Source organism: Helianthus annuus, chromosome 9 (assembly GCF_002127325.2).
Source record: "Helianthus annuus cultivar XRQ/B chromosome 9, HanXRQr2.0-SUNRISE, whole genome shotgun sequence".
Taxonomy (NCBI): domain Eukaryota; kingdom Viridiplantae; phylum Streptophyta; class Magnoliopsida; order Asterales; family Asteraceae; genus Helianthus; species Helianthus annuus.
Window position 1 is genome coordinate 61,599,073 of NC_035441.2, and position 18,659 is coordinate 61,617,731.

General features: G+C 34.5%; 1 protein-coding gene and 1 long non-coding RNA gene across 11 annotated transcripts; both read right to left on the reverse strand.

Moving 5' to 3' along the window:
- Nucleotides 1-10,127: 10,127 nt before the first annotated feature.
- On the reverse strand, nucleotides 10,128-15,006 carry LOC110877857. 9 transcript variants are annotated; one of them, XR_004866710.1, is made up of 7 exons: nucleotides 14,497-15,005; nucleotides 13,707-14,428; nucleotides 13,239-13,593; nucleotides 13,083-13,165; nucleotides 10,968-11,051; nucleotides 10,635-10,748; nucleotides 10,128-10,518 (listed from the first exon to the last, which is right to left on the reverse strand). It is a non-coding gene; the product is annotated as an uncharacterized LOC110877857 (long non-coding RNA). The 9 variants fall into 9 exon arrangements; XR_004866711.1 differs by having other exon boundaries at nucleotides 13,707-14,419; nucleotides 14,497-15,004; XR_004866708.1 differs by having other exon boundaries at nucleotides 10,635-10,724; nucleotides 13,239-13,373; nucleotides 13,476-13,593; nucleotides 13,707-15,004.
- Nucleotides 15,007-16,005: 999 nt separating this feature from the next.
- LOC110874391 lies at nucleotides 16,006-18,346 on the reverse strand. 2 transcript variants are annotated; one of them, XM_022123085.2, is made up of 2 exons: nucleotides 17,603-18,346; nucleotides 16,006-16,364 (listed from the first exon to the last, which is right to left on the reverse strand). In XM_022123085.2, the coding sequence occupies exons 1-2, from the start codon at nucleotides 17,962-17,964 to the stop codon at nucleotides 16,295-16,297; spliced, it is 432 nt and encodes a 143-aa protein (XP_021978777.1). In that variant the 5' UTR covers nucleotides 17,965-18,346; the 3' UTR covers nucleotides 16,006-16,294. The 2 variants fall into 2 exon arrangements, with proteins under 2 accessions (XP_021978777.1, XP_035833296.1); XM_035977403.1 differs by lacking the exon at nucleotides 16,006-16,364 and adding an exon at nucleotides 16,858-17,319 and having other exon boundaries at nucleotides 17,603-18,144.
- Nucleotides 18,347-18,659: the final 313 nt, after the last annotated feature.

Genomic DNA, 18,659 nt, shown 5'->3' on the forward strand with positions numbered 1-18,659 from the left:
ACATGTGCATTTATATGTATCAACATGAAATAAGGTGTTTTGGTACACTACTTTGAATAAACTTTCCCTTTCATCTATCATACCATCCATAATACATTACCATTACCTCCTACCATCCATAATACAATACAATACCATTACCTCCTACCATCCATAATACAATACCATTACCGATATTTTCACTTTATTACATGTATATAAACATCATTTATACCATCCAATCAATATATTACATCATAAATTGACAACGATAACCAAACCATCAACCACTAGATATAACTAACCAAAAAACATGTATATGGGCCTACTTCTCCATTCAAAATCACAAACTTGTTGTAACAGAACACGTTGTATCATGGTTATACCTAATGATGCACATGTGCATTTTAAATATTGGTAATGTAAAAAGTTGTGTATTACGAATAGTATTGTAATTTAAAGTGCAATTGTCTATTCCTGATAACGTATTACCGAACTTGTCGAAGTAATGATACATATGCACATGTGCAGATATCTGTTACTCGAAATTTTTTTTAATGGTAACGAAATATAGCGATTTTTTGAAAAAAAAATATTAAAAAAATAAAAAAATTTTGAGTGCTTTTTTGGTTTTTTTTAGATTTTATTTTGTGTACACATTGGTTCTCGCGGTTCTCGCAATAAGGGTGGTTCTCGCATGAACCTTACCCTATATATATATATATATATATATATATATATATAGGGTAAGGTTCATGCGAGAACCACCCTTATTGCGAGAACCGCGAGAACCAATGTGAACACAAAATAAATTTTAAAAAAAATCAAAAAAGCACTCAAAATTTTTTTTATTTTTTTAATATTTTTTAACAAAAAATCGCTATATTTCGTTCCATAAAAAAAAAAAAAAAAACTTTTTTTTTTCGAGTAACAGTTATCCATGCACATGTGCATATGTATCATTACTTCAACAAATTCGGTAATACATTATCAGGAATAGACAATTGCACTTTAATTTACAATACCATTAGTAATACACTACTTTTTACATTACCAATATTCAAAATGCACATGTGCATAATTAGGTATAACCATGATATAACGTGTTTTGTTACAAAAAGTTTGTGATTTTGAATGGAGAAGTTGACCCATATACATGTTTTTTGGTTAGTTATATCGAGTGGTTGATGGTTTGGTTATAGTTGTCAATTTTTTATGTAATATGTTGATTGGATGGTATAAATGGTGTTTACATACATGTAATAAAGTGAAAATATTGTTAATGGTATTGTATTATGGATGGTAGGAGGTAATGGTATTGTATTATGGATGGTAGGAGGTAATGGTAGTGTATTATGGATGGTATGATAGATGAAAGGGAAAGTGTATTCAAAGTGGTGTACCAAAACACATTATTTCATGTTGATACATATAATGCACATGTGCATTTCTAATATTGGTAATGTAAAAAGTAGTATATTACATATGGTAGTGTAAATGAAAGTGCAATTGTCTAATATATGTAATGAATTACGGAATTTGTCAAAGAAATGACAGAAATGCACATGTGCATGCTTGTGTATTATGGATGGAATGATAGATGAAAGAGAAAGTAGTGTACCAAAACACCTTATTTCCTGTTGATACATATAGATGCACATGTGCATTTCTAACATTGGTAATGTAAAAGATAGTGTATTACACGTAGTAGTGTAAATGAAAGTGCAATTGACTATTATTTGTAATGAATTACGGAATTTGACAAAGAAACGACACATATGCACATGTGCATGGATAACTGGTACTCGAATTTTTTTTTTTTTTTTGAAAATTTTTTTTATTAACAAAATATAGCGATTTTTTCAAAAAAAATAGTAAAAAAATAAAAAAAAAAATTTTTGGGTGTTTTTTAGATTTTTTTAGGAATTACTGTTTGTGTTCACACTGGTTCTCGCGGTTCTCGCAATAAGGGGTGGTTCCTAACGGATCTTTGTCCTATATATATATATATATATAGGGTAATGCTCTAGAGAAAACCCTTTAAAATTTAAAATGAGAAAACTATGAAAACCCATCACATGGTCTAGAATTGCCCACATATCCCAGCCATTTTCATCTTTTCTTTTGCTTTTGAGGGCACATTTGTAAATTCAACAATATCCTACCCAACTCAAAAGATCTCTTGAGCTTTTTTCTACTATGATTTGACAAAATTTATTACACCCTTATATTCCCAATGTGTCTCTCTCTCCCTCTTTCAAATCCATTTGAAAATCAAAATCACAGATCTTCTTCTCCCTTTCTTCTATACCACCTTGATCATGTATATGTATATACATAAATGGCTCCATGTAGAATGCGTGTGCATTCAGGAGACAACTTATATCCATCCACGTATAACTTAATTCCTAAATCAATTCCAACTTTCTTCTCAAATCAGTAAGCTGTGTGATTCATCGGTTCTCTGAGGGTTTATATCCAAATTTCATTAGTAAAATCGTTAATTACAGTCACCGATGGAGGTTGGAGTCGCTATTTCTCTGGAGAACGGCAGAGTTGCCATGGAGTTTCCGGCCATTGACGGTGCCGGTCTATCATCGCCGCCAACTTTGCCGCCGAGGCTCCGCCGGAGACTCACGGAAACGAAGGCGTCTCCGTCAAGTGTTGAAGAAATTGAAGCTAAGCTTCGTGATGCAGATCTTCGTCGACAGGTTGTTGTTGTTGTTTTCATATATGATTAATTCGTTTGATTATCAGGATTTTGGTTATTGTTTTTTATGTGATTTGTTTGAAATAATTTGTTGAAATTGTAAGGTGTTAAGAGTTGTTAAATCTGTGATTTTTTTTTTGTTAATTTTGTGTAAGATTAATTTTACTAAACATGTGATTAATTTTACTAAATGCTGATTAGGTGTTGCTGAATTAATTGCTGAAATTGTAAGGTGTTATTGATTATATGTTAAAGAGTTTTTAGTTCTGTGTACTTTGTTAGTTGTTGCTTCAGTTGTGTAATATTAATTTGCAGGTTTTTATTTTTGTGTTAAAAAGTTGTGCTTGGTTTGGTTGCTTGTTTGGGCTTTTGATCTGAATAGTAACTGTTTTTTGTTGGTTTGGTTGCTTTGTTTGGGGCTTTTAATCTGAATAGTAACTGTTTTTGTGATGTTATTTGAGAATAAAAAATTTCTGGCTATGAATGTGTTAAGGGAAATAAGATCCAATTCTCGGGACCGTTGGTTTCGTCAAACGTGGATCAGATGGTCAAGGATCATGACCATGTTTATGTTACAGCACAACACAACTAACACGTGTTATAGGTTGAACTTCTCGGACATGCATGTGTTACATGTGAAATGAAACCCATGTACAACGTAACACGTGTTACGTGTTACGTGTTACGTGTGACATGAAAACACATTTTTATAACTTCCCTGGCATACGCACACCACATGTTTACAAACTGTTTCAAGACCGACCCAAACAATAAAGCAAGGGTAGCCGCTGAAAAGCTAAGGCAGCAAAGGTAACCGCTGAAAAGCTAAGGCAGACTGTAAAAGGAAGCTCCACCATTTTCTTAGTGCTATGTATTTTCGTTTACTAGTAATATGTAATGTGAGACTCTTTTTTGTTTTGTCTAGTACATGATGTTAAAACGGTATGGACTTAACACATTTTGGAAGTCTTAACACATGTTATAAAAGAGGCTTAACACACGTTATATCAGGTGTACTATGTTGTTATTAAGTTACTATATTGGAGTTTATGCATCCATTCTGGAAGTCTTAACACACGTTATACATGTCAGGTGCGTAACACATGTTAGAGTATATATATACATGGTGTTTTGGAAACAACTAGCTTATACATGACACCATGTTGGGTTAAACCAAGATTATAATTCCATATTAACTTGTACACGTGTTACGATCAGTATATGCACATCATGGTGTTTTGAAAACCACTTCATATACATGAATACAAGTCGGGTTATAATGGATGCTTACATGTTATCATATGTATACAAGTGGGGTTACAACAAGATTACGATATTAACTAAGCTCACCATTAAACTCATCGCCCCCGTCGACTGTTTTCACCCTTGTCACATGTTAAGAAATTACATGTTCCGAACAGACAATTTGTAACACATGTTAGATCAGTATATACACATCATGGTGTTTTGTAAACCACTAGCTTATACATGAATACATGTCAGGTTACAAAAAGATTATAACAGAGGCTTAACACGTGTTATACATTCCAGAATGTGCAAAACAAATTACCCGTTTCATATTATATATTCCAAAATTACCCGTACATGTGTTACCATAAATGGCTCGTTTCATATTACACGTTACATACTAACTTGTACATTATTACTTGTACAAGTTTTACGCTCAGTATCCACATTTTCGGATATTTTCAACATCAACAAAAATAAAATAGATATTACTTGTTTTTTTTAATTAACAAAAGGTTAACACACGTTATATATCACTCTAACATGGGCTTAACACATGTTATACATGAACACATGTCAGGTTACATCATGGTGTTCTGTTACAGCATGAACCACTAACACATGTTATAAATGAACGAACAGTTCTTTCCCAAAGGATGTGACTTATTCAATGTCCCCGCATTAACGTCGCCTACATCCATCCAGCTTGTCAATTGAATATCTTTTATGGATATGTTTCTGTAAATCAACACACGTTATATAACATGCCAACAGGGGGCTTAACACATGTTATGGGTCTGAGTCTGTGAATCAAGCAACCCAACAAAAAAAACACTTATTGTTTAGATCAAAAATCCAAACAAGCAACCCAAACCAACAAAAAAACAACTACTGTTAAGATCAAAAGTCCCTAACAAGCAACCAAACCAACAAAAAAACCCGTTCAAAATCTCATCCTAAAGTTTTTTGATTTATTCAAGAACACTTACCGGATCTAGAACCGTCCGATGAACACGAAGAAGATCTTCAAACCTTCTTCTCTCACACACACTCGTGTGTGTGTCTTTGTGATAAAGATTGTTGTTTCTCTATCTAAAACATCAACTTTCTCTCTCTAAAAACATTCATCTTGTCATCGTTCTCTCTCTAAAACAACATACTTCAAACTTCTTCTCTCTCACACACTTGTATGTGTGTTCTTGGTGTTATAGATGAACATGATGAAGACCATCAAACTTCTTCTCTCTCACACACTTGCATGCACCAGATCACCATTGAAGACCATGAAGCTTTTCTCTTTCACATGATGAAGAAAGAGGAGAGAGATAATAATGTTTTGAAAGATATGACAAGAAGAAAGAGGAGAGTGATGATGATACTAGTACTACACAAGTGGGGTTTGTTATTTCCAATGCCAAAAAGTCTTTTTGTTCTACCAGAAATGCCCTTCTTTGATTATATTTAAATCTAATATACACACAAAATAGGAGAGCCATAGATCTTCTTGGATGAAAGACAATCAATGGATGAGAATGGGTTTTCAGGGTTTTCTCAAATAGATGGGGTTTTCCATATAACCCAACCCTATATATATATAGTTAGGTTAACGTACAAAAGCCCTTATCCTACATTACGTACGCGGTCATCTCAGCCGTCAGATCTTCATCCCACATTGAAATCGCATGTTGGTTTTTTGGAACAATTTCGCATGTTGGTTTTTTAACATGCGATTTCATCAAAAACTAACACCTGCGAAATTGTTACAAAAACCCAACATGCGATTTCATCAAAATTATCACATGCGAAATTGCTACAAAAACCCAACATGCGATTTCATCAAAATTGTCACATGCGAAATTGTTGCAAAAAACCAACATGCGATTTCATCAAAATTATCACATACGATTTCATCCATGCTATTTTATAACATGCGAATTCACATCGCGTACGTAGCGTACGTTAAACCATTTTGTACAATACACTTTATATATATATATATATATATATATATATATATATATATATATATATATATATATATTTATAGGGTAAAGATCCTGTAAAAAGTGCCCAAAGTGTGAGAAGTGTATTATAACACTATATATAATACTATATAACACCATATAAACAACGTATAACACTATGTAACACCATATAACACAATATAACGCTATGTAACACTAAATAACATTATATAACAATATATAACACTATACATCTATCAGAGACATGCTATCAGACAACCTATAGTGTTATATTTGTTATATAGAGTTACATAGCGTTATATGGTATTATATGGTGTTACATATTGTTATATGGTGTTATATAGTATTATATATAGTGTTATAATACATTTCTCACACTTTAGACACTTTTTACATGATCCTCTACCTATATATATATATACATATATATATATATATATAGGGTTGGGCTATATAGAAAACCATATCTATATAAAAAAACCCTAGAAAACCCAACCTCCCGACATTTTTTTTGAAAAAAATAACACATGTAATATACATGTTTTTAAGACTTTTGGGCCAAAAAAATCAAAAAAGCGCCGAAGGAATAATCTAAAAAAAAAATTCAGCAATTTCTGTCTTTTTTGCCTAACACATGTTACGCACTTAAATTTGTTTATTTTTTTTAAAAAAATCCCTTCGGCGCTTTTTTGTTTTTTTTTTTTTTTGGCCCAAAACACTCTAAAACATGTATATTACATGTGTAATTTTTTTCAAAAAAAAAAAAATGTCGGGAGGTTGGGTAAAAATGGGTGGAGATTTGGGTTTCCAGAGGTTTCTACCTAAATGAGGGTTTTCTGTCTAGCATTGTCCTATATATATATATATATATATATATATATATATATATATATATATATATATATATATATATATATATATATAGGACAAAGATCTGTTAGGAACCACCCTTTATTGCGAGAACTGCGAGAACCAGCGTGAACACAACTAGTAATACCTAAAAAAATCTAAAAAACACCAAAATTTTTTTACTATTTTTTTTGTAAAATTCGCTATATTTAGTTTACAATAAAAAAATAAAAAAAAATTTCATAAAAAAATAAAAAAAATTTCCCGAGTCACAGTTATCCATGCACATGTGCATTTGTATCTTTTCTTTGACAAATTCCGTAATTCATTACAAATATTGGACAATTGCACTTTCATTTACAATACCACGTGTAATACACTACTTTTTACGTTAACAATATTAGAAATGCACATGTGTATCTATATGTATCAACATCAAATAAGGTGTTTTGGGACACTAATTTCTCTTTCATATATCATTCCATCCATAATACACAAACATGCACATGTGCATTTTTGTCATTTCTTTGACAAATTCCGTAATTCATTACAACTATTAGACAATTGCACTTTCATTTACACTACCATGTGTAATACAATACTTTTTACATTACCAATATTAGAAATGCACATGTGCATCTATGTGTATCAACATGAAATAAGGTGTTTTGGTACACTACTTTGAATACACTTTCCCTTTCATCTATCATATCATCCATAATACACTATCATTACCTCCTACCATCCATAATACAATACCATTACCAATATTTTCACTTTATTACATGTATGTAAACACCATTTATACCATCCAATCAACATAAACTATAACCAAACCATCAACCGTTAGATATAACTAACCAAAAAACATGTATATGGGCCTACTTCTCCATTCAAAATCACTCAAAATCACAAACTTTTTGTACCAAAACACGTTATATCATGGTTATACCTAATGATGCACATGTGCATTTTGAATATTGGTAATGTAAAAAGTAGTGTATTATGAATGGTATTGTAAATTAAAGTGCAATTGTCTATTCCTGATAACGTATTACCGAATTTGTCGAAGTAATGATACATATGCACATGTGCATGGATAACTGTTAATCGAAAAAAGAAACATTTTTTTATTGTAAACAAATATAGCGAATTTTTTAGGAAAAATATTAAAAAAAATAAAAAAAATTTTGAGTGTTTTTTGATTTTTTTTAGAATTTATTTTGTGTTCAAATTGATTCTCGCAGTTCTTGCAATAAGGGTGGTTTATGAATGGGTTTTATATAATCTCTTACTATTATTTAATTTTGTAGCACCAAGTCAAATACATAATATATTCTAGTCAATAGTTTGTGATGACAGCCAAAGTACCTCGGACGACTCTGTCAAAAGTCAATGATATGGCTTCTTCTCTCCAAAACTTATGTACCTTCGCTGAAATTGCAGCTTAACTTCCTCGATTTTCTTTTTGTTATTGATTCACTTCTGGAAGGGTTTTTTTTTATTTTTTTTTATTCAAAGGTACTTGTCTCTTTTACCTACAAATGATTGTGCAAGTAAAACATTGCTAACATTGCCTTTATAGCCAGTCTTTTTTTGTTTATTATTTGCAAAACCTCTTACCTCTTTGAACTTTTTTTGCTTCGAAACACGATACATACTTTCACTTTTAAATTCGTTAACAAGATATCAAACCAAACTTCAAACTTTGGTAGGTTGGATGGTGCAATTTGGTAGCGATTCCTTTCTGTAAGAGGTCTCAAGTTCGATAACACAAAAGATAATAAAGAAAATTTGCAAAGAAAACACAGTGTATTATTAAAGTTCGAAAAGATAATAAAGAAAATTCGCAAAGAAAACATAGTGTATTATTAAATGAAGAAAACAATATGAATATAAGGCCATGAGGTATACTCTAACATTTAGAGTGTTAACAATGACATGGCATGTTAACTAACATTGCAAACCACTCCCTCCTTGTGTTAAAGTGCATTAAATGAGTTTTGTGTTAACATGTTAACACAATGTTAAGAGATTGAATTAATTATTATTTTCTTTTTTAGACAAAACCCACTAAAAGATAGGTTAAAATGCATTAAATGAATTATGTGTTAACATGTTAAATCATTTCCTTAGAGTGAGACAAAGTGAAATGAGGAAAAAAAGTTGATGTGTCACTTAGGTGGAGTTAAGATAGGTTAAAATATACCCAAAGGCCTAAGATAATAAAGAAAATTCTCAAAGAAAACATAGTGTATTATTAAATGAAGAAAACAATATTACTATATTAGGTCCCTTAATTCTAAGGCAGGTATTGCGAAATCTTTGAAATTACATTTGGCAATTAAATGCTCGAAAATTAAAAAAGAAACACCATAAACACGTAAATTAAATCAATTAATAATGATGTGGATCTCTATATTTAGGGAATTACTTTTCATAAAATCTATATGATGGAGATAGGGATGGAGATGTAAAATAGGGGAAATCTTCAAGTTTTAGAGATGAATATAAAGAAGGAGACGAGATATGAAACTAGTCACAAAACAGTTATTGTGATTTTGACAAAGAGAATGAATAGTCAATATCTCTATCTAGATATTCAGTGCAACATGTCAATATTTTTCTCTATATAAAATAATTGGATGATGGATTAACTAGCTTTCTCAATATTCACTAATATAGTTTATAAGGTTTCTTAAATAAACTTCCAACTCGTTACTAACCTAATTAGTACTAAGGGTACTCGGGGCACCTGCGGTGACCCCGGTTACCGATTAGGGGAGGTGGCGCCAACATTTCGGTGAGGTAGAGAGAGGGAAGAAATCGGTGGGGATTCACCGAAGAGAGGGAGGAGAGAGGGAGGAGAGAGGGAAGAGTTGGACCAATGAGAAATTTTCTTTTTTTAATAAAAAACCAAGTCACCTAAGAGGGGAGTGCCGCCATCAATTTAGGGTATTAGGAGAGTTTAAGAGGGGAGTTGGCGTGGCACACGAGGATTGGTTATGCGTAAGAGAGGGGACTCCCCTCTTAGGGGAGTGCCCCTTACACCCTAATATAAAAATAAAAAAACACGAGCCCGCTTTTATAAACGCGGGCCCACGTTTATAAACGTTTGATAGAGTTTTAAAGGGTTTAAGCATTCATCAAATATACACTACTTATGGATTGTCATTTTAGTGTATAGTGGGAATGCCCGCGCGTTGCTACGGGTACATTAGCTTTTTTGGCACACATAGTTTCAGATGATATCGTTGCGTTTGAGATGATTTTGTGATACGAACCAAATCGTTAATCAAATGGTTCTTAGAAAATAGAGAGAAGCCAAAGAGAAACTTAAGTTAAGAGAAACCAGATTTTGAATAATTCATTTCTTCATTCCCTTGATCTAAATACATATGGCTCATATATAGACTTACAGAAGAAATACGAAATTAACAAAAATGGCTAACTTGCAACTAAGAAAACCCTCACCACTAACCGACTATGGCACTATCTAATCATGCAAAAGAAAAATAACAGCCATTGGCAAATGGGAACGTGATGTGCATGGCTTTTAGAACATGGCACATATCATTTTGACATGCGTTTACCAGGCTTCTTTTGTCTCCAGGTCCCTTTGCAACATCATTTAGTTTGGGTCGTGGAATACCCATGCCATTATAGGACTATTGTCATCAAAGCACTTCGACGGAGCGAATCCTCCGGTGAGGTTGAAAGCTTGTTGGTGTTTCCCAGCATCACATCCTTATGATATAGTCAAAACCGAAACCTAAATCAATTTAAATTCAACATACTAAAAAGGATCATTCAAAAATAGAATTATCATTGGCACATTATAAAAATCGAGAGGGGGATAGAACCTGGTTCGAGCAGCAAGAGGCGGAACCAGCACCATAGGCAGTGGCGTCATTAAGGCATTCCATCATATACTTGGTACCCGTCAGACTTGCCTAACATGATTATCACTTTTCAACCTAATAATACATTTTTAAAATCTTTTACGGTTTCATCCTTACTCTCGCTTTCTTAAAATGGCCTAACTAACCTTAAACATATTAGATGCTGAATGAGTTTAAAAACATTCTCATTGATGATTTTCAACACTTATAAGTTATATCCCGTCCAACCCATTTTACCCACCAGTTCTTAACCTAAATGTTTTGGCGACCCATTTGAGTCGTTAGGTGGCTAACCTCATAAACTTCTTCAAAATAATCGTTATTAGCACTACCAGTAGCTTCAGAAACAACAAGCCTCCAGAATGGTCTTCCATCTCCCTGTTAGACATGAAGAATATCAAGATTAATTATATACTGATAAAATGTTAAAAGAAAATAATAGCAAACAATAAAGTGTCAAAAGGTTCTTTTCAGTGGCAAAGCTTGAGATTTCCGACGGGGGGGTCGGAAACGTATGTACCCAAAAATTTCTATATGAAAACCACATATATTACACTACCGAGCGAAAAGTTTTGGGGGGGGGGGGGATTTGGATAATTATGTAAAGGGATAAATTACACTTTTCGTCCTTTATGTTTATAGCGGGTTGCAATGGATGACCTTTAACTTCAATAATTACAGTCACAATCCTTTATTTAGAAAACTCGTTGCATGTTTCGTCCTTTATCCCAAACCATGTTAGAAATTTAAGTTAACTTTGATCATGTACTTAGCACATAAGGGCATTTATGTCTTTTTACCCTTTATTCCTCACACCTTATAAACCCCTCTTTCACTTTTCTTCCCTAGGGTTCAACTTCAAACCTGCTAGCCCCACCACCATATCCACAATCATCACTCACTGAGATATCTACAACCCTAGATACCACCACCCTTCCTTATTCCCCCTCAACAACGAAAACAACCCTACTTGTTAATGGACATATCAAACCATACGCCGCCACCATTACACTCGCCGCCATCATCCTCCTCCACCTCCTCCTCGCCGGCTCCTTCCTCCACCGCCGCCGCCTCACGCGCTCCTCTACCCCACGCGCCTCCTCCCTCTCCCTCCAACACATTCAGACCCACATCCCGCCGTTCAAATTCTCCAACACCACCGCCGCATCCGATGATTATTCGATTTGTTTGGAGTTTCTGAATGAAGGGGAGATCTGCCGGGTGCTTCCGATTTGTGATCATGTTTTTTCACGCGGGTGTGTGGATAGGTGGTTGACGAAGGTGCCCAGTTGCCCGGTTTGCAGGACCCGGGTCCGGTTGGATAATGGTGGGTCGTCTGATTCTGTTGTTAGTGATGACGAAACGAAGTTTTTGTGGGCGATTGGTGTAGGTAGGTAGATGAAAGATTCAGGTTTTTTGGTGTGTCTGGTTGAAATTAAATGTAGTTTGTAGTGATTGAATTTTGTTGTGATGTAACTTTGTGATATGATCAATTGCAGATTCAATGAATAGATATTAGATCTTGGAGTTTATAGATCTTGGTTAGGGGCACTGGGTTTCTTAAATGTAGAGAGAGATAGAGTAAAGAGATGATGACTGGGTTTTTGGGATGAGTGAGTTTTGATGGTGATGATGATGATAAGGTGATCGTGATATGGGTGTAGAGACAAGACAGGTGAGAAGAGAGATAGGAGAGAGAAAGTTGTTTTATGGATTTTATATATATAATTTAAATAGATTGGGTAAAAAGACATAAATGCCCTCATATGCAAGGCACATGTCATAGTTAACTGAAAATTTTAACCAGGTTATGGTCAAAGGATGTAACATGTAATGAGTTTTACAAATAAAGGACTATGACTGTAATTATTGAAGTTAAAGGCTATCTATTGCAATGCCATACAAACATAAAGGACGAAAAGTGTAATTTTTCCTATGTAAAGAGTAAAATGCCATTTTCGTCCCTGAGGTTTGGCCAGTTTTGCGACTTTCGTCCAAAGGTTTGTTTTTCCACATCTGGATCCAAAAGGTATGAAATTTTGCCATTTTAATCCAGCTTGTTAACTCCATCCATTTTTTTCCGTTAAGTCAGGGGTATTTTTGTCTTTTTACCTACTTGTTTTGTTTTAAGGCAACAAGATGGAATTGCTAAATGCTTGTACATAAAGTGAAAAACCGAATTGCCCTTTAAGTTAACAAAAAAAGACAAAAACACCCCTGACTTAATGGAGAAAAATGGATGGACTGATGGAGTTAACAACCCGGATGAAAATGGCAAGATTTCAAATCTTTTGGATCTAAATGAGGAAAAACAGACCTTTGAACGAAAGTCGCAAAATGGTCAAACCTCAAGGACGAAAACGACTTTTTACTCTTATGTAAAAGAAGGAGAATAGATTACAATGTTACCTGGTAACGTAGTTTTTCGGGCCATGGAGCAGAAAAGGCTCTTTTAAACCCTTGTTTAGTATCAGCTGCAGTTGCATTTAAACCTATACACAAAGATTTAGATAGAATGTCATGACGAAAATCACGAAAGTAGCCATTTTTTCGGGTGTGTTATACCTCTATAGTCGTGTCAGAGATTAATTACGCCTGTCGCTATGAGATACATGAAGCCATGGTTGCCTATCTATTAGTTCAAGCTAAAAAATCACATTGTAAGCAAACCAGCACAGCACTTGTGTTTGAACTTTTCAGCTGATACAATTCAGTAAATACACAAGTTGGACTCGCACGTATGTTTCTTTTTCTGTGTATGGTTTGATATTTAATGCACTAAGTTTACACAAAGTGTATCACCGATTCATAAAGGTTTCCACCAGTTCCTTTTCAGTAATCAAGGGAACGCCATCACATTTGGAAAAAAAAATCCCTCAACTTCCACCTTGAATCGCCAAATCTTCCAGACGAAACGAAACTGAAAATAAATTTCAAGCTCATAAACCACACATTATACTCAAAGAAATTTAAAACAGTTCAGCTCTTTAAAAGCATCACAAGATCATATGTTACATAAAATAAGCAATTTACCATTTCGACGCGAGCCGTTTCAATGCGAGCCATTTCGACCCATACCATTTCGACCCGTATCGTTTCGAACCGAACAAAATTATCTCAAAAACAACGCAGCTACAATCAAATTTCACTATTTACATTTGTTAAAAAAAACAAAAAGAATCAACGACTTCAACAAAAACATCGTTTAAAAAAAACAGTAACCTTTGATTTCCCATGGGGGGCATGCCTTCTTTCAAAAGCAACAGAAATTATAATCATGCCAGCCTTTATTAACATGACAACAAATTTTAAAAAGAATGATTAAAAACCTTATCTTCGGGACTACAATCAACATTATGCTCTAGTAATGTCTTAATAGTCGAAATGTCCTCAGCTCCATGGTTGCTATATTTTCCTTCAAAAGTGGCCCACCAAGACGCAACCTTTGCACAAAACTATGGTCCCCTGTACCTGAAATATAAGCAATGGTTCATAATCTACAAAATAATTTGGCAGTCCAAAACAATAGAAGATTAAATAAAGAGATCAAAATAACGAGAGAACATAGATACGAGAAAGATAATCGAGTTTACAAACGGTGGCTTTCTGCTAATACACAAGATGGCAATTTGGGTGGAAATCGACCAGCCTGAATGTCAATGTAAGTCTAATTGACCACTGCACGCAAAATCAACAAATGCAAATACACCCAAAGCCCTCAAAATCAGAAGCTTTCTTCCCCATCTCTGTAAAATCTAGGTTAAACTCAAAATCACAAACACACATAGCATAAAAATGCTTCGAAATGATTTTGTAGGGGTACCTGATCGACGGACAGAAACTGGATGAAGGCTACGAATGAAAATTCAAGAGAGAAGAGACAATACCCGACTGACTCATGAAGGAACCCTAAAGCCGCCACTGTTGAGGCTTCGATTTTCCACTACCTACCACTGCCATCGCCCCAAACAACATCATCACTGACCTTTCGTCATATCATGGTAGAAATCCTTGACCCGACGGACTTTGGTGCTCCGATTAAACCCTCACCGCTCCATGATCGGCCAAACAAATGACCATTAATAGAAGATGATAAAGGAGAAACAAAACACGACTAAGTTCAGATTATGCTTATTGATTTTAATCCAAAGCTGGTGTCTGCTCCCCACTCTCCGTATTCTTCGGTGAATAAATGGATTACATCAAATGGAGTGACGATTGATTTCTCACTTGTTTCAGTTTTGCGGTTGTAGGGTTCTGAGAGGAAGATATACGCCGATGAAAGATGAAACGCCGCAACATAAATTCAGGGTTTCCAAAAATTCGGTGGACGAAATCCCTATATTAACCCTATCGCGTCTTAAATTTTTTTTGACTTTCTTTATATATTCCTTTAAAGTGCTTGTATTCTTTGTACATTATGCTTCCAAATTTACACACATACTAAAATTACATTTTAGTCCATCACTTCTCCTTTTTAATATATTATAGATTATAGATATAGATTCATTGATGGATACAACTTATGAAGATTCTGAACATAATTTAGTATATTTAAAGGTATATTCACTCCTTATGAATTAAGAGAAGAGTAAACTCATTTTCGTTCCCGTGGTTTGATTGCTTTTCACTTTCATCTAAAATCTTTTTTCTCATCTAATGTAAATTTGTCATTTTCTTTTGCTTCGTTAACCCCATGTTATTATTCATGTTATTATTATTTTTTAATTTCTCGTGTATTACTAATTAACATACTAAGTAGGAATTTTATTTTGGACTTAAATAATCGCAAAGAGAAGCCCATGGATTTATAGCCTAGTGGCATCTTAATGGTGAGATAAGGCATTGAAACCAATAGGTTCTAGGTTTGATTCTCACAAAGGGGTTTTCCTATATTTATTGGGTTTGGTGTATAGACATTATTGTTTAGTGGAGATGGATATAGCATGAAACTTGTCCAACTAAGGATGAACATCCTTTTCAGTTTCCTTGCTTCAGATTTAAGCTCTTTGACCTTGTATTCAAGATTGTTATTTGTATCCTATAGTATGTTCTTAGGGGCCGTTTGGTTCGCAATAATTCAATGGAATTTAAGGGAATTGAAATTTGAATTCCATCTCTTAAAATGTTTGGTTCACAGAATTTGATGGAATTAGGATCCCAATTCCAATCTTCATGTGTTTGGTTGACAAGGGAATTGGAATTAGGCATGAATTCCTTCAAATTCATTTAACTAAAGGAATTCAAAATCCTTCATATATGTGGAATTAAAGTAAATTCATTGGAATCTTCGACCGTTTCGACCCGTACCATTTCGACGCGAACTGTTTCGACGCGTACCGTTTCGACCCGTTCCGTTTCGACGCGTACCGTTTTGACCCGTACCGTTTCCACCCGTACCGTTTCGACCCGAATTGGGGGTTGTGGGTGCCGGGTGATGGATTCCAATTCATTTGACAACCACACACATAAAAAATGGAACTGAGATTCCAATTCCAACAATTTCCAATTCCAATTGGAATGTTTAAATTCCAAATCCAATTCCTTCAAATTCTAATTCCTATACAAATTCCAATTCCAAATCATTCCGCGAACCAAACGCCCCCTTAGATCATAGTAGACTAGGGATGTTGTTCATACAGGAATTGCAATTCGTCTGTCAACCAATCCAATGACCAAGCATGTTGATCCCTGATGATAACACAACATTATAAGAATACGATTTTGTTTCAAACAATCACATAGGGAACAATTTACCTAGTCTAGAAATGCATAAAAGCGATGACCTGGGTTCCTATCTATCCATCCATGAGGAATAGGATAATTTCCCGTTTACCACACTTATATAAAAGCATCTTCCCAGTAATCAATTCAAAACCTAATTAGTTTTCGATTGGAGCCCTAATTATGTTCCAGAACTGAACGCTTGGAGCCCTAATTTAGATCGGGAAAGCTTGATGGTGGACGATGGGGGTTTGTTAGGGGGAAGAACAGGGATGAAAAAATTGTATTGTCCTCACATGAGGTGCATGTGACTAGACTTAATGCTTAAAATAAACCAAGTTAGTGCTAAAGGACATTAGGTGTAATGTTTTTAATAAGTAAAAGATTATCTATGTAATTATTAAAGTTAAAGGGCATCCATTGCAATCTGGTGCAAACATAAAGGATGAAAAGTGTAATGTACCATAAACATTTAAAAGACATATTAGCTCGATTGATGGTTTTTTATGTACACAAAAGTACAATTTAAGAAAAACTTGAACAATTGATAAAGAACATTAAAAATTTAATTTTGCTCATTGTGGTCTCGTGATAAGTTAGTGATAAGTTAGTGTTTTGTAATGATACACACATACACATATATAGGAACAGGAACGCTTGCCCAAAAGAAAGATTTTTGTTAACGTAGGAAGATACTAGGGAGCAACACATGTAGATGTGTGAGTTCTAGAGGTAGATGGGGGTGTTTGCATTCATTAAAGCACACAAGTTTTGGCAACAATATACGTAAGATGACCACACCGTATATTAACATATGTAAAGACTAAGGTGCTGTTTGTTTTTTCAGAGGTAAAATGTCTGTAGTCTACGAACCACATCTGCAAACATCCGTAACAGAAGAGGTGGACAAAACCTCTGTAGTCTGCAAGAAAAAGACTGTTTGTTTTTCAACTTCTGCATGCTACTAAAATAAACTGAATTTCTAATAAAAAACACCAAAATTCAGAAAAATAACATCAAAAATTATATAAATTAACACCAAAAATTCTAATAACTATCTGTCATTATCCACAATAATATTAATATGAGTACAATTGGGACCATATTCACCAGCATCAACCCCTCCAAACACATGAATCGAGGCATTACACTAATTAATCCAATAAATATGTGTAAATTCATAAAGAAAACTAAAAAGTTAGAACCTGAGATTTTTTGATCGGGTCAAATCCGAGAAGAAAGCGGATACCACAGAAGAGTTGAGGTGGTGAGATTTGATGATTTTTTTAACATTTCCTGTTGCTTGCTGTTGAGGGGATGACCGATTGTTGTTGCTTGCTGTTGATGGGATGACCGATTTTTTAACATCTTCATTTTTGGTTGAGGAGATGACCGATTGCTGTTGCTTGCTGTTGAGGGAGGAGGGGTTAGGTCGACGGCTTGCTGGTGAGGGAGGCGAGGAGGTGGCAATGATGTGCATAGTGGCGGAGGTGGTGGTGATGTGGAGGTGGTGGCTGGGAGGAGAAGAAGGGGTGGAGAAGGTGCTAGGTTTGTGTGGGAGGAGCATCTGTGTTATGAAAATAGTGCAGGAAAAGAGTTTAGAAGAGGACAATCCAGATCTGCACCAAAAAGAGGACGAGCAGACCTTTTTTAATAAAAGGTATTCGAGGAAACAAACAGTCTTCAAACCCAAAGGTCTGCGCGTGGTCTGCGCGACGCAGACATAAGAGGTCAGGAAGCACTTCTTGGAGAAAACAAACAGCACCTAAGTGTACGACTGTAGTCGAAGCTCACTAACAACAACAGTCTTTGAAAGTTGTGTTTAGTGATGGCTAGATGAACAGGTTTGAACACAACATCCATGGGTGGACTTACTTGAGAGCCTGGATGTGCGGAGACATCCCTTAAAATGAAATTTTTAGTGTATATTATAGGCTAAAATCCCGATCACACTCTTTGAAATTTTAGTTGAACCCCTCGTTCACACACCTAAAAATTAGTTCCTGGACGCCACTGACAACATCATAACAAGTTTGAACGCATTATTGTAATCAACAGTGCGTTGATCAATCAGTAACACATTAAAAAAGCGTATTTTTAATAAATAACAATATTATATTTATACGTAGAACTAATCAAATAATATAAAGTATATAAATTTGTTAAATTGATGTAACTATATTTAGATTCAAAGTCAATGACAATTTTGTTATCCAACCAAAGACACTTGCATTACTTTTTTTCTTCCTCTAACACCTGTCT

Bases quoted from the DNA above. Each gene is read 5' to 3' on its own strand.
- LOC110874391 (XM_035977403.1), bottom strand. From the start codon at position 17,964: ATGCTCCTCCCACACAAACCTAGCACCTTCTCCACCCCTTCTTCTCCT. The intron at 17,320-17,602 runs GTTCTAACTTTT...TTTTTCTTGCAG, and splicing joins ACCCGATCAAAAAATCTCAG to ACTACAGAGGTTTTGTCCAC.